Source organism: Aulostomus chinensis, chromosome 12 (assembly GCF_037954235.1).
Source record: "Aulostomus chinensis isolate RoL2024-O1b breed Wild chromosome 12, RoL_Achi_v1.0, whole genome shotgun sequence".
Lineage (NCBI taxonomy): Eukaryota > Metazoa > Chordata > Actinopteri > Syngnathiformes > Aulostomidae > Aulostomus > Aulostomus chinensis.
The window spans coordinates 89,253-113,000 of NC_141331.1; the positions used below are offsets into that span (position 1 = coordinate 89,253).

Genomic DNA, 23,748 nt, shown 5'->3' on the forward strand with positions numbered 1-23,748 from the left:
AGAAAGTACCTGCAGCATTGTCTGACAGATGTTGTAGGACCTCAGCTGCCTCAGAAAACAGAGGCGACTTTGGCCCTTCCTATAGAGGCCGTAAGTGTTTTTAGTCCAGTTTATTGTCCAAGTACACCCTTAAGTGCTTGTAATCCTCCACCATCTCTACAATGGAAACGGGACACCGGAGCCCTAGTTCTCCTCATGTCCACCACCAGCTCCTTGGTCTTTGCCACGCTGAGCTGCAGATGGTTCTGCTCGCACCAACTGACCAAGTTGTCCACCACAGCCCTGTACTCAGTCTCTTCGCCCTTGTTGATACATCCAACTACTGCAGTCATCAGAAAATTTCTGAAGGTGGCACGTCTCGGTGCAGTGCCTGAAGTCCGTGGTGTACAAGGTGAAGAGGAAGGGACAGAGGATGGTCTCCTGGGGAGCCTCAGTGTTGCAGATTAGCCTGTCTGACCTACAGTGCTGCAGGCGCACATGCTGAGGTCTGCCTGTCAGGTAATACACAATCCAGGACATGGGGGGGGGGGGGGAGGGTATCCATCTGCATCGCTGTCAGTTTCCCACCCAGTAGAGCCGGCCTGATGGTGTTGAACGCACTGGAGAAATAAAAAAACATGATCTCACAGTGCTCGCAGGCTTGTCCAGGTGTGCATAGACATGGTGGAGCAGATGGATGATGGTATCCTCAACTCCAAGTCTGGGCTGCTCTGTGAACTGTAGGGGGTCCAATTGCTGTCTGACCATGGGCCAGAGCTGATCTAGAATGAGTCTCTCCAGAGTCTTCATGATGTACGATGTCAGTGCCACAGGTCTGTAATCCTTGGAGCCACTGGGATGCAGCGTCTTCGGCACAGGAACGAGGCATGACGTTGTCCACAGCACGGGGACCCCCTGAAGACTAAGGCTCAGGCTTAAGACATGGTGAAGCACTCCACATAGCTAGGGGGCACAGGCTTTGAAGACCATGGGGGCCACCCCATCCGGACCTGCAGACTTGCCGGAGTGGAGTTTCTTCACCTGTCTTCTTACATGATCAGGCGTGATGCTGAGTGTGGAGGTGATAGGTGGGGAGGGGTGGAGGTGTGATTTTGGAGGGAGCAGTCAGTATGGGGGCACAGGGAGGAGGTGGGAGGAGGGTCATCACAGGCAGATGAGGCAGATGAGGAACTGTGAGAGGGGTAAGGGAGAGAGAGTGGAGTGGGTGCTTGTTGCAGGCCAGCGGTAGAGGAGTCTGTGGGGGGGGGGGGTGAGCCTGGGTCACCGTATCATATGTCAAAAAACAGATTCAGTTCATTCGCCCAGTCCACACTGCCTTCAACTCCTCGGCTGGTTGGTCTGAAACCAGTGACGGTCCTCATGCCTCTCCAGACCTCTCTCATGTTGTTCTGCTGGAGCCCTTTGAGACAAACTGTTTGTGAAAACGGGCTTTACAAATAAAATTGCCTTGCCTTGCCTTGCCTGGAGTTTCCACTCCAGCTTCTTCCTCTACCTCTCTTTGGCCTCCTCGTTTTCAGCTCCCTCTGTTTCTTTTGCACCTCCTGTCTGTTGCCAGCTCTGAAAGCCCAATTCTTTTTATTCAGTGTGTCCTTGATGTCACTTGTTACCCACGGCCTGTTGTTTGGGTAGCAAAGGACGGTCCCTGGTTGGACGATGGTGTCAACGCAGAAGTTGATGTAGTGAGTGATCTGCTCTGTGAGCCCATCAGTGTCCTCACCATGCGCCTCACAGAGTGTCTGCCAGTCTGACACCTCAAAGAAGCCCTGCAGTGCTTCGCTAGCTTCAGTGGACCATCTCCTTAGGGTCCTCGTGATCACAGAATGCCTCTTCACCAAGGGCACATAACAGGGGCCGAGGCGAACAAGTTCTGATCTGACCTTCCAAGTGAGGGGAGGGGAGAGGAGAGTCAATGGTTCTCTCCTCTCTGGTGGGGCAGCTCACAAACTGTAAATGTGGGGAATGCTGTGTCCATGGTGATGTGGTTGAAGTCACCCCGAGATGACAATGAATGCACTCGGGTGTTGAGTCTGAATCTGGGCTATTGCAGAGTGAATGATGTCGGTCGCCGATGTCGGGTTGGCCGAGGGGGGAACATAAACTGCCACAATTTCAACGTGCGAGAACTCCCTGGGCAGATGATACGGACGGAGTCCAACAGCGCACAGTTCAACATCCGGGCCACAAATAAGCTCCTTAATAGTGATGTGAGCAGGATTGCAGCATCTGTTGTTAACTAGAACAGCAAGCACCCCACCTTTGTGCTTACTGCTCTTGGTGCAATCTCAGTTAGCCCGTACCGTTTGGAAGCCCTTGACGGAGACGTTGGCGTTGGGAACATCCTGGTGCAGCCTGGGCTAGTGCTGTTAGCTCGTCCATCTTATTCGCCAGGGACCTCACGTTCCCCGTGATGATAGAGGGGAGACATGGCTTAAACCTCCTCTTCTCCGCAAGTCTCTTCTGTCTCATCCCTTCCTTCTTCCTCCATTGATTTTTAACCCCTCGGTATCCCCGGTGTGTTTTCCTCCAGATTTCTGCTGGGATATCATTTTTTTTACCTCAAAGCTGGCCGGCCTCAGGCCAATCAGCTGATCTCTGGAGTAATAGTAATAGTAATAGTAATGTGGAATAGTTGTGTTGTGGTTTCAGAAAACAGCAGTCCCACAGGGAACAAAATGGCATAAATTCTCCAAACTAACGTGTTTGGTGGGAAAATAAATAGGCAAAATAAAGATGTGAAGAAAAAGAGAAGAGAAATATAACATTAAACTAAACAAACAGAAAGTTTAGAAGGTGAAGCAGGAGTGACTGCAACAGGCTGCACGCAAATCTGTATGGAGATTTAGTATATTTCACCTCATAAATCATGACATATTGCTCCACCCCACATTAAAGTACATACACTGCTTTAATTAGTAAAAAGCAACCTTATCAGTGATACTGCCCTGTATTATTGATTGATACCAGTCTATTTTGGGGTATCACACACCACTCGCACTCAGCGTAAGTCACCTATGTTGTATGAATGCACAGCAGGTCAGTGAGTGTTACAGAGAATATTCTGTATATACACTATATTGCCAAAAGTATTCGCTCACCTGCCTTGACTCACATATGAGCTTTAGTGACGTCCCATTCCTAGTCAATATGACGTGGGTCCACCCTTGGCAGCTAGAACAGCTTCAACTCTTCTGGGAAGGCTGTCCACAAGGTTTAGGAGTGTGTTTGTGGGGATTTTTGAACACTCTTCCAGAAGCGCATTTGTGAGGTCACACACTGATGTTGGCCGACAAGGCCTGGCTCTCAGTCTCCGCTCTAATTCATCCCAAAGGTGTTCTACCGGGTTGAGGTCAGGACTCTGTGCAGGCCAGTCAAGGTCATCCACACCAGAATCTGCCATCCACGTCTTTATGGACCTTGCTTTGTGCACTGGTGCACAGTCATGTTGGAAGAGGAAGGGGCCGGCTCCAAACTGTTCCCACAAAGTTGGGAGCATGGAATTGTCCAAAATGTCTTGGTATGCTGAAGCATTCAGAGTTCCTTCCACTGGAACCAAGGGGCCAAGCCCAGCTCCTGAAAAACAACCCCACACCATAATCCCCCCTCCACCAAACTTTGCACTTGGCACAATGCAGTCAGACAAGTACCGTTCTCCTGGCAACCGCCAAACCCAGACTCTTCCATCAGATTGCCAGATGGAGAGGTGTGATTCGTCACTCCAGAGAACGCGCCTTCACTGCTCTCGAGTCCAGTGGCGGCGTGCTTTACACCACTGCATCTGACGCTTTGCATTGCACCTGGTGATGTATGGCTTGGATGCAGCTGCTCTACCATGGAAACCCATTCCATGAAGCTCTCTGCGCACTGCTGTTGAGCTAATCTGAAGGCCACATGGAGTTTGGAGGTCTGCAGTGATGGACTCTGCAGAAAGTTGGCGACCTCTTCGCACTATGCGCTTCAGCATCCGCTGACCCCGCTCCGTCAGTTTAGGTGGCCTACCACTTCGTGGCTGAGTTGCTGTCATTCCCAAACACTTCCATTTCATCATAATACAGCCGACAGTTGACTGTGGAATATTTAGGAGCGAGGAAATGTCACGACTGGATTTGTTGCACAGGTGGCATCCTATCACAGTTCCACGCTGGAATTCACTGAGCTCCTGAGAGCGACCATCCTTTCACAAATGTTTGTAAAGACAGTCTGCAGGCCTTGGTGCTTCATTTATACACCTGTGGCCATGGAAGTGATTGGAACACCTGATTCTGATAATTAGGATGGGTGAGCAAATACTTTTGGCAATATAGTGGATACCGTAAATTGCCAAATTGACGATAGAGCGCACCGTTATGTAAGCCGTAGATGCTTATTTTAGGGAAAAAATCAACTTTGTACACGTATAAGCCGCACCGGTAAATAAGCCGCGGTGCACGGTGGAAACACCTCGGCCGCCCGTTCTCGTGTTTTGACCCAGTCTTCCAGAGCGTTTTCAAGTCCGGGCCATCTGCTATTATGACCTCTGAAAGCTTTTGTCGTCTTTTTGCATTGGGTCAGTTCGTCATGTTGCCGCCTCCAGCGTCTCACCATCGATTCGTTTATGCCAAACTTACGTGCTGCAGCTCTATTTCCATCTTTAACCGCCAGATTGATTGCCTTTAACTTGAAAGCTGCATCATAAGCATTCCTTCTTCTGCTCTCCATCTTGAGGGTGAGTACAAATGACTGAAAATATCGTGTGATGCTCTTTTTACACTGCACTGCGGCATGGACTGGACGCTCCAAGTACAGTACTTAGAGAAATTACCATAACATTTGACTAGGAATTTCCCTAAATACGGTACTTGGAGCTGCCATCAGGAACAATAGGGAATTACTGCCCGCTGCCGCTGCCCGCCACACCCCAGGGTGAAGGTAAAATCCTTGTATAAGACGCAGAGTAGACGCGGAGTATAAGCCGCGGGGCATGAAGCGTCGAAAAAAAGTCGCGGCTTATAGTCCAGAATTTACGGTATATATATTCTCTCACATATATATGTGTGTGTTTGTATATATAATGTATGTGTGTGTATATATATGTGTGTATGTGTATATATGTGTGTGTGTGTGTGTGTGTATATATATATATACACATATATATATATATATATATATATATATATATATATATATATGTGTGTGTGTGTGTGTGTGTCTGTGTGTGTGTGTGTAGAACAAGTGCAATTCTACCAGCTTACAGCTGCATTACAGCAGAGAGGATAAAGATGTATCTTCTCTATGTGTGTCCTCACAGCAGTCCCACACATGTGGTGGCAGTTCAGGTCTCATTCCTCAATCAATGGTTTCTAAATAATATATGTTGTTGGTATCTATTTCTGAGAGCAGGATCTCAGTTTCAGTTCTTTTCTGAGCCAATGAATAAATGGAGCTTCTCTCTAACTGTGACCACGAAGATGCTAATATGCTCTCTTGGTGAAGGAGCATTCCTTTAGGACAGGTGGGATTAATAACGTTTACACAACTCATTTCTGAGAATTCCCAGGTGATACAAATGTCGGGTGATTCTTGCATTCAGGAAATTTACGGAAATACCAAACACGTTCTTGCACGAGGCCCATTCTTTCAGTGGTAATCCCCTATGGTCACAAGGCAGAGAAAATGCAACTTCATGAAGAAACCACCACTGCCTGCAAAGAATAAGAAGGGATCTGAAAAACCAGCCTGATTGACAAAGTAGAGGGATGAAAGCCCCACACAGCCCACTGATAACACATATGAGTGACAGCTACACCTCACATCTTGTGCTTCTTACATGTTTTGAAATGCAGCAGTAATTGAGGCGTTTGAGTCTTACCGCTTTGAGCTCAGTGGTTCCAAGGACACTGCCGATGTCACTGAGATCTCGGAGCAGAAGGCTGAGGATCTCTGCTGACCTTCTCTTAAGATGAGAGCTGAGCTCCTGGAGGGAGGACAGTTCTCTCTGCAGTGCTTCCAGACTCACCTGAATAAAGCAGTATTTATTTACCAGCAACCAGTGTTGACCATAGAGTTTTACAGACACCAGAATTACAACAACTATGAGGACAAGACCATAAGGAGCTTAAAAAAGTCAAGTCAAGCTGAGTCTGTTTTGTCCATACGGTAGCAGGTCTGCTCTCTGAGGGTCTGAACCCAGTTCTGAAGATAGGACATCTATTCAGAGGACATGCAACTAGATTTTTGACTTTTATTCGTTTTGATCTGTAAAAGGTTTTGGTAATTAGGGTCCAGGAATGAAAATGCATCAATGCCTGCACTTTTGGTGCTGGACTCACAGTTTTGTGTGCCAGCTCCTCATTCAGCTGCTCATTGCAGCGGCTCTTGTTCTCCACCTCTTGGCTTTTGTGGTCATAATTGACAGCAAGCTCCTCCAATGCCTGCAGAACCTCCTTCACCTCCTCTTTGGCTGAGTCATTATCCCCCTGCAGCCGCAAAAGCTCTTCCTGCAGGCGCTCGTAGTCCTGTCGGTTGGATGACAACAGCTGTAGGAACAAATGGAAAACACAGCTGAATTTAAGGGGCTGGCAGGTGTCTGTGGAGACTGCAAATTCAAACCAGGTGAGACTCACATCGTCCTGATCGAGGAGCTGCTGCTTCAGTGTCTCTGCCATTTGACTGTGCTGGTTGATCTCGTCATCCTGAAACACAAGTCCGAGCCAGTTCATGTTTCACAGCTGATGGTACAGGTGAGACTGACCTGGTCTGCAGCTGTTACTACAGGTGAGACTGACTTTGTCATCCAGCTGATGGTACAAGTCAGTGATGAGTGTCTCGTATTGCATCTTCTCCTCATCGGACAGAGGGATGGGGGGCGGGATCAAGGTGTCAATTCCGGCCGTCATTTCATAGCTGCTTTTTTTGCCTCGATTGCTAAGCTGTTCCTCCACAGGTACAGACTCACCTGGACAAGGTGATACATGAAAAAAATACTGAGTAATAAAGTTGTGTTCTTGGGCTTAAGATAATCTTATGCAGGCCCAACAAAATCAGGAAAAGGACAAATAAGACAAACAGCCCTCCTTAGAAGGTGGCTGCATATCAAGTAAAAATGGCAACATGTTTCCATGGAGTCATGGTCTCAATAACAAGATCAGAGGTATTAAAACCCCTCTTTGCTATAATCATACACTGAATGTGTCAAGCTGCAGCAATTACAATGATATAAATAAATAAGAGACCATGTTAAGGAGAGCACAGTGATGGGGGGTGGGTACTGAGTAGGCCTGAGTCCCAAAGGGTGTGAAGACCCTGTTGTATCTGTTCTGTTTCTTTCTTTCTTTATTATTCCACCACTTAAGACCTCAATTTGACCCCCTAAATCTGCTCAAAAACTCACCAATTTGGTACGCACATCAGGTCTGGTGAAAAATGTGATAAAATGTGCTCCGCAGCACCACCTAGGTATCTAAAAAGGGCCGCCACGGCCCATAGGAATGTTATAGAGCCATGGAACTCAACCTCAATTATTTGTCTCATCAAGACCAACAAGTCATATGCTAACACCTCTGACCTAAATCCAACAGGAAGTCCACAATATGGACATGAAAGTACGACTTTGTGTCAATTTTGCACCCCAAACCAACGCTATCTCCTCCTTGGGCATAAATGTATCACCTTCAAACTTTAATACATGACTTGAAACATTGTGTTGAACAAAAGTTGTTAAAACTTTGTAATAAGTCAAACAATTTAGATTCTGTAAGCCCTAAAAGTTGCACCTTACAATGTAAACCAATGGGGAGGAAATCTCTGGACGGAGACTTTGTGTCAAACTGAGGCTTCTGACATCTAAATTATAAATCTGACCACTTTCCAACCTGCATCACTGGATTTGGAACAAATTTTTCAACTAAAATGAGAATTCTAATGTAAGATTTGGCCAAAGTTATGGGATTTATGAGGCTATTTCACAAGAAGAGTACTCTGAAATACTCATCAAACTGACAGGGCAAGGAGGGAAGGGGGGGGGGGGTGAAGTCAGAACTGTCAGCCCAAGTCTGAAAACCTCTACATGCCTGGAACAGAAGCCCTTCCACTGCACCGCACCCCCACACGCAAGCGAGTCAGTGTAACTCTGAGATAAACATATTAAAAACAAAGTGTTTTCACAAAGGCCTGGAAATAAAGCAGGACCTGCCAAGACGTCGGCTCCCCAGTAGAGATGAAAATATTAATGTGGATCGGATGAATCAGGGGGTCAAGCAGCCATCGCTCTATCGGATAGAAAGCGCATACCTCCTTCCAACAGGAACACTTGTGTTAATCCTCCTTTCTTCAACTCACCTGAGTCTGGATGAAATTGCCTCTTCATCACCTACAGAACCTTTAGGCTTATTTGGGCTTTTTAAGGCCTGGCTTTTGCCTTTCACGCAACCCTTTCGGTTGGTTGCTAAAAGCTCAGGTGCCATGACTCCGGAAGAAACTTTTCTCTTGAATTCATTTCACAACCATTTCATCAAAAGTCCTGACATAAATTGCTATTCAATAGACTGATGGTACATTAACTCACATTTAAAAGGTAATTTAACTTAAATAATAATCATTAACCGGCGACACGGTGGAGTAGTGGTCATCACCGTGGCCCCCCCAGCAAGAAGGTTGTGGGTGGAGCAGTGGTCATCACCGTGGCCCCCCCAGCAAGAAGGTTGTGGGTGGAGCCCCGGCTGCAGCACGGGGTCTTTCTGGGTGAGTCTCCATGTTCTCCCTGTTCCTGCTGGGTTCTCTCTGGTACTCCAGCTTCCTCCACAGTCCAAAGACATCAAGAGGGACCAGGTTAATCCAGACTCTAAATTGACCGTAGGCGTGGCTGGGAGAGCCAATGGTTGTCTGTCTCTATGTGTTGGCCCTGCTATGGACTGGTGACCTGTCCAGGGGGAAGGCTGCTGGGATAGGCTCCACCCCCACCACCCTCAACAGGAGGAGAGGGAGAACATGGATGGAAATAATCATTAACCCTTCCCTCACCTTTCCTCCAGCGTTTCAGCTCATTCTCCAGCTTCTGGATCACAATGTTCAGACTCCTGTTCCTCTCCTTCTCCTTCTCATACTTTTTCTTCCACTCCTCGGCAGTCAGCTCCAGGTTCACACATACCGTGTTCTTAATGGTCTTTGCCCTGAAACACAGGAAGTGAGTCATGTGTTTTATTTTGGTAAGTATCTGTGATTAACGTCTTTTTTTATGAAGTTGCCAGGTTTCCTGTACAGTACCTCTGTCCAAACATGAGTGTGGACTTGGTTTCAGCCTCATTGTAAATAGACGGTGAGCAGCAGATTATAATGGTGGTGCGACAGTTTCCTCCAAGTGAGTCCTGCAGGATTCGGGTCATCTTACTGTCCCGGTAGGGAACGTGACTCTTCTACAAAATGAGATGTCATAACACCATATGACCAACTTATTAACCCATCTGACTCCAATCAGAACCTTAAAACATGCAGGCAGCTTTGGAGTATGTATTTCATTAGCAATATAAGTTCATTTCTGTCTGGAAAAAAAAATCCTAAAATCTGAATAAATGTGAGAGGCCCGTCGATGGACATTGGAAAGATCTGACATCACATGAACTTGTTAGTTTCACTACTTACCACACAGAACAAACAGAATCACTTGGAGAAGTGATGCGAAGACTCACCGTTCCTTCACTCAGAGCAGCGATGACATTGCCAAGAGCAGACAGTGACTTGTTGATGTTCTTGGCTTCATCTAAAACGGCACCCTCCGCTCCAGTCTTACTCACCTGAGGAGCCATATCGACATCATCAGGACACAGACATTTGACAGGTGAAAAATAGGATAACAAAGCGAGTGAGGAGCAGCAATATGACCTTCTCGCTACCCGCCAGGTCGACCAGGTACAGTTTCCCCGACAGTTTCATCTCTGTCTCCATGTTCTCCTGCTTAATGTTGATCAGGAAAATACTGTGGCTGCGAGAACTGTGCTCGTTCATGTCTGTGGGAGGTATAACACACGTTAACGTGGAGAGTCACCACAGGAAGCACAAGGGCGTCCCGATGTCTCACTTTTATCAGCACTCAAGTCCAAACATGTTTAGTTTGTTCATCAAAATATGCTAAACATATTTAACACAGGGTACAAGCTTAACTAGTGCCATTAGTGGTGTCTGTAGTATTAGTAGTGGTAGTGTTGGTTGAAACAGTAGTAGCTGTGTCAGTGGTAAAGGTATTAGAAGCAGTACTGTCAGTAGTAGCAGCAGTGTTAGTGGTATTAGTGTTGGTAGAAGTAGTGTCAGTACTATTAGTAGTAGCCAGTCAATAGTAGTTAGTGGTATCATCTGTAGTAGTCGTAATGGTAGTATTTACACTGCCAGTAGTAGTACTGTAAGTTGTATCAGTAGTACTGTCAGTAGTATTAGTTTTGTAGTAGTAGTGATAGTAGTGTCAGTGGTATCAGTAATAGTAATAGACTGAGTAGTAGTAATAGTCGTCAGTTGTAGTGTCAGTGGTATCAGTAGTAGTGGTAGCAGTAGTCAGTAGTATGCCCGTGTGCACCAGCAGGGGAAACGCCTGCCTACCCTGATGCGGTGTGTATTTGTGCCGGGGAAACCAGGCGTCCGGCTGCGCTGGGTTTGTGGACACATGCGTGTCCTTCATGTCTAACTGTCAAAGACACTGCTGCCACTTTGATCTGAAGTATTATCTGATGAGAAGAGGGTAGCAGGTATGATTTTTATCTCCTGTACTGCCAAGGGCCGATTATTTAAGGTACATATATGTATCTTTTTTAAACTTTAAAAGGAACTGATGGTATTAAAGCTGTTCCTTAGGGTTCTGCCCCAGCACCCAGCCATGGTACCCTTAAAGCTGCAAAGATGTATTTCATCTTCAGAGAGAAAATATCTCAGTTGCAGAACCACAAAATTGATCCAAAGTTCACTCGACTATTACAACACTTCAAGTGTGGTGAAGAATCAGTCACAAAGATCTCAATAATGTCAGTATTTTTATGATGGGCACTGGTGTTTTAGGTAGTAATTGTAGTACAGACAGACTCACTCGTAACAGCCACATGGCGGTTTGCTTTTCCCTCATCGATAACATCCATAACTTCCTCAGGACTGGAAACAAATCTCTCCGTACATCCCTGGCCAAAACAGAGTGTTTGCAAGGTAACAATACCAAAACTGCTGCATTGATACTTTTTATAGCTGCTATGTGAAGTGAATAAATACCTTCACAAAGGGAACCCTGTTTTTGTCCTCGTGAACTGCTAGGTTGGTCTTGGACACTTAAAACATGAATCACACCACAAGTACTTTTGTCTTCTGCTTTACAACTGATGATATCTGTCACTGATGTATTTCATGAAAAAATGTAACAGCATATATTTTCTTACCATCCAGCAAATCTCTAATTTTATCCAGATAGATTTCAAAATAAGACACCTGCAGAAAAACCAGATCAAATATATCAACACACCAGTTCATCCTGGAAATCTTATGACACCAGATTTCTGTGTTTTAGTTTAAATATTTGAGAAGCACTTATTCAGAGTCGCACAAACACCAGTAACTAAAAGGAGGTTACTGATAAGCTCCATAACTTGGCCCTGCCTCCATCTCAAATGAAATGACAGGCAGTAAAGATGAAGACAAACTTAGATGAGCTAATTTCCACTTGACAGAAATCTTAGGCAGAAATGTCACTCATAAAATGACATCAGCACCTTGATATGAAACTCCAGGTTCTCGTCCATGGAGTAGATGTGGTCAAAGATATCGCTGGCAATGCGAGGAATGATTCCCATCAGCTGAGAATCATGGAGCTTCCCCTAAAATAAAAACATAAGCAACAGTATTTACATGAAAAATAATCCAAATATTCCAGGTCTACGCGCCAGATGCACTGGGGTCAAGGGTCGTTGTGTATGGCGATGCCGTGACCTCAAGTCTGTTTGGGAGGAGCTGATGAAAGAGAACAATCTCGTGAGACATGATACACTTTGATTTGAGAACTATTTTTTGCAGTATTAAACTGTTAAATGGAAAACTTTTAATTCCACTGAAGCGAAAGCCATCAAATTCTGAACTTGAGTTACTGACCTCCATTGTGTGCGTCTTCCCTGATGACGTCTGACCGTAAGCGAAGATGGTGCCGTTGTACCCTCCTAACACATCTGGAGAGCACAACACATAGACTGAAGCCTCGTCTCCACAAATTTCATCTGAGATGTCACTGGCTCCCCCGCTCCCTCCTCCTACATCCCTCGAACTGCTCCCCTCTACCTGCTTGCTGTGGATGAGTATCGAGGGTCATCCAGCAGGTGAACTCACCTTTGACGATCTGTTTGGCACAGGTATCGTACACCTGAAGCTGCTCTGTGTTTGGTGGCAGAACTCTGTCAAACACATATGGCTTCCCCTGCAAAAGGAAACAGTGAATATCAGGTAGTTTTTTTTGAAAGATTTTTCCTGTGGGCCGTTTTCAGTCAGACATATTTGTGGTGGTTGTCAAAAATCTATTTATATTCTGAAAGATATTTTTTTTTGCATAAATTCAGCCAAAAAAAATAGATCATTCACATTTAAGAGAATTAAATAGCAGAATGTTTAATACAGTCAATAATGGAAGTGACTTAATGATGGACATTAAATTAAATGTCTCCTTAAGTGAACTTGTCAATTTGTCTTACTTTAAAAAATGTCAAAAACTAAAATATCATCATTCGAATATCAGTAGTTGGTGCTGCCTTCTTAACCCTGCGAAGTAACAGCTTTCTACACGATGACTTTGCTCATGTCTCCTTGGTGTGGTTGGGATTTAACCATGATGAAGTTGAGTTCATTGTTGTCTCGCAGTTCTGCCTGCGGCAGCTGCTCAGGCTGAACCATTTCCAGCACCAAGGCATGGCTGAGCTGGATGGAGCCTACGTGGCAATGACGTGGTGATCTACAACTCATTTAATGGCACCCGACCCCGAGGTTACGCAGCATCGTGCCCGTTGATATTCAAGTGCAATATTCTCCATCCATCTTCAAATGCTTCTCCAGATCAGGTCGTGGAGGTAGCAGCTTCAGCAGTTAACCCCAAACCGCCTTTTCCCTGGCCACATGGACGAGATTTGACCGGGGGATCCCGAGGTGTTCCCAGGCCAGCGTGGAGATGTGGCCCCTCCACCTGGTGCTTGGTCAGTCTCTTCCTAACTGGACATGCCTGGATCCCCTCCCAAGGGGGGCATCCAGCTGGCATCCTGATCAGATGGCCAGACCACCTCAACTGGCTCCTTTCAATGCAAAGGAGCAGTGTCTCTGGTCTGATCCCCTCATGGATCGATGAACTTGTCACTTTTTCCCTGAAGGAGACACCAGCCCCCTTCTAGGGATACACATTTCTGCTGCTTGCATCCACAAACCCAGATCTCTTTTCATAACAGCGGTGCGATGAAGTGAACGCTTGGCTGCTCTGACTCTTCAGCCAACTTCACGCTCCATAGTTCCCTCACTGGAGAACAGAACGCCAAGATGCCTAAACTTCTCCACTCTGGGTCAGGACTTGTTCCCTTCCTGAAGTGGACACAACCTGAGATACAGAGGAGCTGATCCTCATCCCAGCTCTATCACACTTGACCGCAAACTGATCCAGTGAGAACTGAAGGTCGCAGATCGGTGATGTTGTCAGGACCTCATCATTCGCAAAAAGGAAGCAATACAATATCACATGCAGCTAAATATTTACAACAGGGTGGTATACTCTTTATACTGTATGTGGAATTGAATCTTTTTTTATGTACTTGTGAATATTCTCAGTCATCCATGTCATCGTAATTCTCAAAAATGATCAAACTAACTCAACTTACTAAAGTCCAGTTGCCTAGTTTGATCATTTTTGAGAAAAATCTTTTCTTATAGTTTCTATCGTCTTATTTGTAAATTGTTTTCAGCTTTTGTGCCACAGGGAAGAACAGATCTTTATTTTATTGTTCTGTTTTATAATTCTGCTTGAGAGCATGGCAGAATAGAACAAGGATTAAATAACTAAAGTTAAAATATACTTCCTCTAGGTGACGTCAGCAGTGGCTAAGAGCATTTTGTTTGAGCGGTAGTGTTCCTCAGTGGATGGATGACTATGACTGTCAGAGAGGAAATTTGACATCAAACTGATCTGAGGTCTGTTTGATGGTTTTATCAGTGTCCACACAGATAGACAGAGAATCACTGAATATCCGCATGTCAATCAAAAAATGTTCCAGGAAACTAGCAAACACACGTGTGTGAAGTCAAAGCTGTGACTGACAGCAGGAGACTTGAGCATACATTCACAACCCTTTCATCCATAATCCAGAGATGCAGTTGGATCCCAGTGTGAGTCTGGTGGAGCACAAACAATGGCTCTGAAAAGGTTCTCTTAACTCCACAGATAATCTCACAACTGTAAGCATCATGTGACTTCATTGTCTCCTGACAACACCTGAGGGAGCTCAGGCCGAATGCACACTCCCACTAACTTTCACAGCCATCTTGGTCAAGGTGACACCCCAACTTCAAGTCTTCACTCGAGCACAAACACATTGTTATCTTCTGCGCTGATTAACTCTTTCCCTGCCACTGACGAAATCTTATAGTCACCAGTGTTGTCACTGCCATGCAGTAGAGGGGCGCTATTGAACACCATTTGACTGCCTGCTGCAGCTCTGGGTCAGCAGAGGAGGACAAGGGCAAGGACAAGGAGGACAAGGGCGAGGAGGAGGATGAACATCTGGAGGAGGGTGAGAACAAGGGAGAGGTGGAGAAGGAGGAGGAGGAGGGCAAGGAGGAGGGAGAGGGCAATAACGAGGGCAAGAAGAAGGGCTATGATGAAGGAGGATGAGGACGAGGATGAGGAGGATGAGGACAAGGAAAAGGATGAGAACAATGAAGATGGCGAAGACAAGGGTGAGGACGAGGACAAGACTGAAAAAAAGGAGGAGGGTAAGGCCGAGGGAGGGCAAGGACAAGGTTAAGAAGGAGGACAAGAAGAAGGACGAGGGGGAGGATGAGAGGGAGGGTGAGGACATGAACAAGGAGAAGGACGAGGGGGAGGACAAGGGCGAGGAATAGGGTAAGGACAAGAAAGAGGGTGAGGATGAGAACGAGGAGGATGAGGGTGAGGAGGAGGGCAAGGAGGACCTAGGGTGAGGACGGGGGTGAGAAGAAGGATGATCAAGGAACATCTTTGTAAGGTTCGATGAGGATTTTGTTCTGAAACGTTCCGTGTTTGTTCCCGTTCTCATTATCAGTTTCAGGTCTGACAGACATTCAGAGAAAACTGAGACCGTCTCACATTGTTGCCATAGCAACCACATCCCAATGGGAGTCTGCACTGAATTAATAAGATGGAAAAAGAATGATTGCTGATGACCAGCGGACACCCATAAACACACACTCACACACACAACGGATACACACACGCTCACACACAACGGATACACACGCTCACACACAACAGATACACACACGCTCACACACAATGAATACACACACACTCACAACCAATACACACATACTCACACACACAACAAATACACACACACATACACTCACATACACACAACGGATAGACATGCTCACACACAACGAATACACACACGCTCACACACAATGAATACACACACACACAACTAATACACACATACTCACACACACAACAAATACACACACACATACACTCACACACACACAACGGATAGACATGCTCACACACAACGAATACACACGCTCACACACAACAAATACATACACACTCACACACACAACGGATACACACTCACACACAACGAACATACACACACACACAACAAATACACACACACACAACAAATTGGCACACACTCACACAACAAATACACGCACTCACACACACAAAGAATACACACACGCTAAGAAAATTTCCTTCTCATATTAATTCTTGAAAGTTTGATCTGCTGGAATGAAGAAATTGTCTGAAAATATCTGAAAGGGAAAACATTTAAAAAGTGAATAATCAACTGAAAACTAACTTAGAAGTATTATATTGTAAATTTAATGAACCTGTGGCCCCCAGCAAGAAGGTTGTGGGTGGAGCCCCGGCTGCAGCACGGGGTCTTTCTGGGTGAGTCTCCATGTTCTCCCTGTTCCTGCTGGGTTCTCTCTGGTACTCCAGCTTCCTCCACAGTCCAAAGACATCAAGAGGGACCAGGTTAATCCAGACTCTAAATTGACCGTAGGCGTGGCTGGGAGAGCCAATGGTTGTCTGTCTCTATGTGTTGGCCCTGCCATGGACTGGTGACCTGTCCAGGGGGAAGGCTGCTGGGATAGGCTCCACCCCCACCACCCTGAACAGGAGAAGAGGGGGAACATGGATGGATGATGGAGGGATGATGGAGGGGTGGATGATGGATGATGGATGGATAGGTGGGTGGGTGGATGGATGGGTGGATGGAAGGATGGATGCAAGGATGATGGATGGATGGGTGGGTGGATGGATGGATGGATGGAGGGATGGATGCAAGGATGATGGATGCATGGATGGGTGGGTGGATGGATGGATGGATGGATGGATGGATGGGTGGGTGGATGGATGGATGGATGGAGGGATGATGGCTGGATGGATGGATGATAGATGATGGATGGATGGATGGGTGGATGGATGGATGGAGGGATGGATGGATGATAGATGATGGATGGATGGATGGATGGATGGGTGGATGGATGGATGGAGGGATGATGGCTGGATGGGTGGATGGATGGATGATAGATGATGGATGGATGGATGGGTGGGTGGGTGGATGGATGGATGGAGGGATGATGGAGGGATGATGGCTGGATGGGTGGATGATGGATGGAGGGATGATGGCTGGATGGGTGGATGGATGGATGATGGATGGAGGGATGATGGCTGGATGGGTGGATGGATGGATGATGGATGGAGGGATGATGGCTGGATGGGTGGATGGATGGATGATTGATGAATGATGGATGGGGGGATGATGAACCAGATGTCTGAGGCTGTCAATCACATTATATAATTGTCACAGGCCTGCAGCCCCTGTTGCCATAGAAACAGAGGCCTGGTGGCAGCTGCCCCTCCTCTTCAGCATCTGCGCCAGGTCAGAGGTCACCGTGATCACACTACTGCCACACCCAGATCTCAATTTAAAGCCAGAAAGGGAGAGACGATTATGGCAGCAATTTGTTGGAGGGGAATCTGCTGCAAACTTGGCCAAAGGGTCTGTGGTTGTCATGGTTTCAGGATAAATCCAATGTGGATTCTAGAGGTTCTTTGTTTCTGCTCGTTAAAGAAAGAGACTTACTAACGACTTCTCCAAACCCAACCGTCTGTCTCATTATGTCAATTATTGATCTGCCTCAAGGAAACTGAGCCAGAGCCACGTAACCTCCGTGAGGACGGGACCTCGAGTAAGTCTCAGGACAAACACGATGGAGGACTTCATTTAAATGATGGTCACATGACCAGAACAAAGACTGCATCCCCACAGGAGTAAAGTCCAGTCACATGTGAGGGGGCAGGGCGTCTGCAGGAGTCTTCATCCCAACACTGAACTTTTCTGACACTGTCATTGAATGAGCTGATTTACACGAACTACTACCACCACTACTACGTCTCCAGGTACAGGATCTTCTTCAACAACAGTCAGACAAACATTTACATGAAACAAATAAGTGTGCGACGGACACGTCACGCTGGTTGACTCCGTTTACTGCTTCCTCAGGAGAGCAGCAGGTGCCCACGCACCTCACCGTCCATTCAAAACACTCGCAGCGGCAGGAGGGAGCTGCTAGCGTGGGCGGATCAACCGGACATCAATCTGACCGGATCAAAACGACCAATCAGCGAAGAGCAATCGTCCCACCTGATCTTCTACAGGTGATAAACAGGAACCCAGTTGATCCTTTGTTCCAGGCGGAGGGTGTGACCGCGTCTACTGTTTCAGACTGGAACACAGATGGACTCACCGATACCACCACCGTGTCCTCGCCGTTGAATTTGGGGATGAATTTGTCTCCACGGCTCCGCTCGGAGTCGTTCAGCGGCCTGAAGCGGCACATCACCTTCACCCCGCAGAGGCCGCTCTCCGCCGCCGCCGCCATCCCGACAACGTCCGGCACCGACGTCAGTTACGACAGAAGGGCGAAAACACAAGCTTCTCTGCTCCGACTGATGCTCAGGACGCGGAACCTCGGAGGATGTTGGCGGGACACGCCCACCTGGAAGCCTCAAGGGAACCGCAAGGAACTCTGGGATATGGAGTCTCCAAGTCAAGACGCTTCCGTAGAGTTAATCTTTCTACAATTTCCTTTGCAGAAATTAATTTAATGAAAAATTAATTTTAAAAACAATTCTCTTTATCAATAGGGTGTACTAAAGTTGAATTCTGTCTGTTGGCTATGAATATTTGTGGAACTGAAATGAGCCGATGAGGAGTTTCTCTTTTCTAACTTGTTTTTTCAGGGGAAACAAGAAAGTATTCCAGTATCTGGGAGAAAATTTGCTTGGTAACATACGTCAACAGGTAACAGGACAAAAATGCATTTCATGCTGATGTCACTACTCTGGACGAATGATCGTGGATAAGACTGATGTCATTCTTACTCATCAGAGTGACTGAAGCTCGTTAATCAGCTACCTTTAGGATTTCAGGGCCAGTCTATGACTTGGTGCTTGTGATGAAGTGACAAAATGGGGACCACTAGAAACATTCTCTCAAGGTGAGGAAGGTTCCCTTAGGGTTCCTTACAAGTCAGACAAAATTGCTCCACAGATGCAAATGCATTTCCAGAATGTACAATTTCCAAGATCCAGAGTTCTACGTAGGTTAGAGATATTATTTGGTGAAGCAACGAGGGAACATTCAGCATGTGGTAGGAATGTTTACAGGACAATTACTGTAGAACTGTGGTTCCACACTGGTTTAAACCAGTAGTCCCTGAAAACCTCTGCTGTGGTCTCCCTCACAGCTTTCTAAGCTGCAGCAAACAGGAAGTAACAAGCATTAAGAATGAACACACTGTTTCTTTATTCATTCTCATATTTCCTCAAAAGCTGACATGAAGCCCATCTGTTGCCATTAGCACTGCTCACCCTCATGCTAGCTCTGGCAGTCTTGCAGCAGATGGGGTAGGTGGTGCCAACTACAATTGCTGACAGCCCTCTTCTGCTTCCTGTTGGCTCCTTTTTGCTCCCTAGTTTGGGGATGTTGAGTGCGTTCCAGCCAGAGGCAGCGTGGGTCTGACATGCCCCAGTTCAGCACCTATGGTCTCTGTAGTCTTTACACTACACTCTAAGGAGTGTACAGAAGCTACAGTAACAAGACTGGAACCAAAAGCTATTGATAATTTCTGAGGTTCTTCAGACAGCAGCCTGTTTTCAGCCATCTGTCACTGTTGCCCTGATGGTGGCGCTGCAGACACCAAATACAGATAAGCGGTGCCCCGGACCCTGGATTTTACCTGTCAGCATTTAATCCAAAGCATCTCATCAGCTGATGTAACACTCTAAAAAATATAGCGCTTTTGGACTTTACAGTTTTTCTTGAAAAAAAAATACAAGAGGAAAAACCATGAAAACTGTCCATGTTTCACTTTACACTCTGCCATCTTTGGAGAGAAACTACGAAATTTGAATGAGAAATAAATAACCAATCGCAGGGAGGACACAGGCCACACCCTGCACCGATCAGAGTGGATTCCTCAAAAACATGATCAAACCAACTATATTTCAAACTGTGCAATCATCATTATCTGATAAAAAAATAATCTTCCAGAGGTTTTGGCACATCACGTCCAGCAGAGGAAGCAGGGGGTGATGGATATGCTGCTACGTGACCTCCATGGCCACCGTGGTCTCTGACAATCCATGCAGCAGCCTCTCCGGCTCACGAGTATTTTTAAGGAAACAGGAATCATCAGTGGTGACATCACTTCCTCCTCCAGATGAGTTTGACAGGTGAACCTTTACCTGGGTCAGCCGCTCCTTGCTCGAGACCAACAGCCAGTTTTGAGGCAGATTTTGGGGGGCAGAGGGACGACCCATGAGGGGGTGGGTGGGGGACGCTGCTCCTACATGGGTCCACTGGCTAGGCAGTGATGGGTCTCCAGGCTCTGAAAAAGACCCTCGAGCTGAAAGACACAACTTGCTGGCAGACAAGGAAGAGTTTGGAGGCCTGAAGGGATCTGAGGAAGACGAGTTCTTTACCGAAGGTCACGTGACAACTGGCATATTCAAATCAAAACCTGACAGCCCAACTTCAGGGAAAAAGAATATTTAGTCAGAAAAATTACAGCTACAACTTTACAGTACACAAGGGTCCTTTAGGCTCTGCTCCTCCTCCACACAAAACAACTGCCTCTCACATTGCAGCAAGAGGGCGTGTACTGACCTCTTGGCATGTTCACGCATGTTGAAAATATTGAACTTTGAGGAGAAAATTAAGCATTAGTGGATATCTGACACAAGGTTTGGAAGCAGCCAATTACAGCCAAGTGTGTGTTAGTGTCATCAGGAATGCTGGTTTACCTGTTGGCACCAGAAGACTCCAACCTGGGCAGAGTCACATGTCCTGTTCAGTCCCTAGAAACCAATAAAACAGTTCCTTACTTGCAGGATACAAAATAAGCCTGTGGCAAGTTGGTTCTCTCAACTAGGAAAGAGGGACGAGCTTCCCTCCATGCAAGATCCTTTCTCACCAGATGTAAACATTTTCAACATGTGAGTGGCATGTATTTATGTCACAATTTTGCATCGTCTTTGCTGTGATGTCACTTCCTGTTTGGTGTGAGTGCAACATATAACATTTTTCATTTTTACAGTACGGCCGTAGTTCTAGTATCCTTCAGTGTACAGGATTACTTGCCTATTGCTTTGGACGCTTAGTTGTATGTGCTACAACACCGCCATATCCCAGTGGGAGGGGCTAACGGGTGGAGACAGATGAAGGACTGACCTGTATGGTTGACAACTCCAATGGCACTGCTGTGGGGTTTGTTCTCACTGTTGAGTTGATGGTGTGTGTGTGACCACTAATCACAGCCCAGGCTGCAAAGTGAGCGCTCTCCAAGTCAAGAGCCTTCAACACGGACTCCCTGGGCATCACGGCCTAGAGGTCAGAGCAGGATAGATCAGGGGCTCATTTAAAAAACTGGTCCAAGGGGAACTGATTACAGATGGTGAAACACAGAAGTTGCAGAAGCACAAAAACATCCTGATGAATAAAACCGTGTGCACTCACATCCTACACCTGATTGCCTTGATAAATCAGTTGACCTGGAAAGGTGCGCACCAGAAATCCCCCACACATCCTGCCCTGGACACGCCCACATTCAGGATTTTTTTTTTGTGATAACAAAATGACTGATGACATCACACTGTAACAACATGAAGTCATCAATGCTGATATTTCAGCATGGAAGTTTGAAGGTGATTGATTTTTAAACTGAAGCTTCATGTGGTGAAATTTGCTGCACCGTGATAAGATGATGATGAAGAGCTGCAAAACTTCAAAGGTGACAATACCTGCGTGACGTGTGTGTGATGAAGAGTTTGTGGGAAAGACTGTGTGACTGTAAGTGTGTGATGAAGAGCGCATCTGACACGTCTGGAAACATAAGATACAGCATGACGTTGAAAGTGTGAGGCTGATTACACGTCGTCAGTTCACTGTCAGTTCCTCTCATCGCCATCAAGTTGGTGCGTGTGACTCAGAGCTTCTGTGGAGGAGCAACATTTAACTGTCAAGCTGTTTTCTATAAATCCCACAGTTCGTGTAGGGTGGTGTTCGCCTTCTACGGTGTGTACACGTAACAGGGTTAGAAAGAACCTCTATTAAGAATTCCTGCAAAATTTATGTGCTGGTCTAAATGTATACAGTTTTAGAGCCACCTGGTGGGATAATAGTGCAACTGCCAGTTTAGAGTTCCTTTTGGCACACCATACATCATCATTGAGCTGGTGGTGAGTCCACAGGAGCCACGTTGCGAACCTTATTTCTATGTTTAATGCTTCTTGGTTGATGTAGAAACTATCAGTGGCGTGCATTTTGACAGTAAGCATTTCTGGCATGCATGTAGAAAGTTGCAGATGTTTCTGTTCAGACAATGTCACTTTATGAGGGTGTGCCTGGTGGCATGCCAAGCTAATATAAGCTAGCTAGTTAGCTCATCCCCAACTACGATGATTTCTAGTTATTATTTGGGGGATAACTTTTATACTCTGTTACACAGACCTGAATGCTTGTCTTTATACCAGGTGGGCTTCATTAAATGTTGGTTTTATGTATTGTTGAAATGTGACAGAAAATAGCTCTCACACCAGTGCCGTACAGAAAATGTTTCCACTACACTATCACATTTGTTTTGTTTTGACATGTATAGAACAAAAGGAACTTCTGAGCTGGAGACCCGAATGCTTGCAGTTGCACATCAGTGACATCTCTGTGTCATTGTGTTGTCTTTATTCTGGGATTTTTAAAAAAAGGAAGCCATTGAGAGCTGTGAGAGCAAGTTGTGTGCACAGATCAGATGAGACCTGGATAGACCAGATCAGTATAGGGCAAATGTGCTCTGCATACCGACGTCTTCCAGGGGTTACATGGGTTACCTGTGTTCCAGCAGACATGGGAGGTACTGTCTGTGTGGATAGAAGTGCTATGGTATGAAGCTGTTCCAGCCGCAACTTCTGCATCTGCAACAGCTACTGCTGATGCCTGTGGTACTGCTCCTCAGTGATGCCCCCTGCTGGTAGATACACACAATTCTCAACTGTTCACATGGAGAGCAACACACTGTTCAGCTGTTCAGTTAAAGCTGCAGCAGATGTGCACCTCCGTTGTGATTATGTGTGGTTTACCGGGCAATCTGGAAGTCACATCTACATGCTAGCTAGGGCAAAGAGATTAAAACACAAGATGTTTTGGAGATGGGAAGCATTGTTAGCAGAGGCAGTTAGCATAAAACAAGCAGATTCTATGTTTTGACAGCTACAGTCCTGGCTCCCCAAACATCATCTCATAAACAAAGGCCCACCACATGTAGGAAGCCAGCAGAGCCCAACATACATGTAAGTGTCTCCTGTGCTGAGACTGAGGAGACGATGAAGCTGACAGCGGATCTGATGGATCCAAGCCATTTAGAGACACTCGTCTCTGTTGCCAGAGACGGAACAAAGTCTGACACACAAAGCATCAGGACGAACTCAGCTGATTCACTTTAGTTATTATTTCTATGTTTTTCTACATTCCACACATTTATATTTCTAAGTAAAAAGTATTTATACAATGAACAAAATATTTTCATAAACACTACCCCAGTACACGAAGCTGTAGCACTGCAGAGGCCCCCACAGCATCATAGAAAGTCTGTAGTAGGGCCCTGCTAACCCTGAAGGACCTCAGTCTCCTCAGCAGGTGGCGGCGACTCTGGTCCTTCTGGTCGAGGGCATTGGTGTTGTCAGTCCAGTCCAGTTTATTGTTCATGTGAACACCCAGGTACTTGAATGAGTCCACTATCTCAATTAGGGATGTAACGATTCGCTCAACTCACGATACGGTACGCTTCACGATTATTTTGTTCACGAAACAATTCACTCACGATTTTTTTTCAATCAAAATGAGATACAGACAAATTTTGAACAAATAAAATGAAATTTTATTCATAGGAAATAGTGCAATTGAAATGATCATCTTAAATAAAGGTCTATTTTCTTTACAGAAATACTGCACATCATCATTTATC

The 23,748-nt window shown here is 46.0% G+C and overlaps 1 protein-coding gene across 4 annotated transcripts in view; it reads right to left on the minus strand.

Moving 5' to 3' along the window:
• The window catches only part of LOC147251631 (kinesin heavy chain-like), a 59,906-nt gene extending 41,683 nt beyond the window's left edge, over nt 1–18,223 (minus strand). For all 4 annotated transcript variants that reach the window (XM_086219450.1, XM_086219451.1, XM_086219449.1 and 1 more), the window contains exons 1-15: nt 17,977–18,223; nt 12,319–12,406; nt 12,088–12,161; nt 11,712–11,816; nt 11,382–11,430; nt 11,218–11,273; nt 11,042–11,129; nt 9,853–9,977; nt 9,660–9,764; nt 9,238–9,386; nt 8,995–9,143; nt 6,762–6,931; nt 6,600–6,668; nt 6,306–6,512; nt 5,846–5,992 (exon numbers count right to left, since the gene is read on the minus strand). In XM_086219450.1, coding sequence (XP_086075576.1) covers nt 5,846–5,992; nt 6,306–6,512; nt 6,600–6,668; nt 6,762–6,931; nt 8,995–9,143; nt 9,238–9,386; nt 9,660–9,764; nt 9,853–9,977; nt 11,042–11,129; nt 11,218–11,273; nt 11,382–11,430; nt 11,712–11,816; nt 12,088–12,161; nt 12,319–12,406; nt 17,977–18,111 — 1,716 coding nt within the window. In that variant the 5' untranslated portion in view covers nt 18,112–18,223. The remainder of the gene's footprint in view (nt 1–5,845; nt 5,993–6,305; nt 6,513–6,599; nt 6,669–6,761; nt 6,932–8,994; nt 9,144–9,237; nt 9,387–9,659; nt 9,765–9,852; nt 9,978–11,041; nt 11,130–11,217; nt 11,274–11,381; nt 11,431–11,711; nt 11,817–12,087; nt 12,162–12,318; nt 12,407–17,976) is intronic.
• Nucleotides 18,224–23,748: the final 5,525 nt, after the last annotated feature.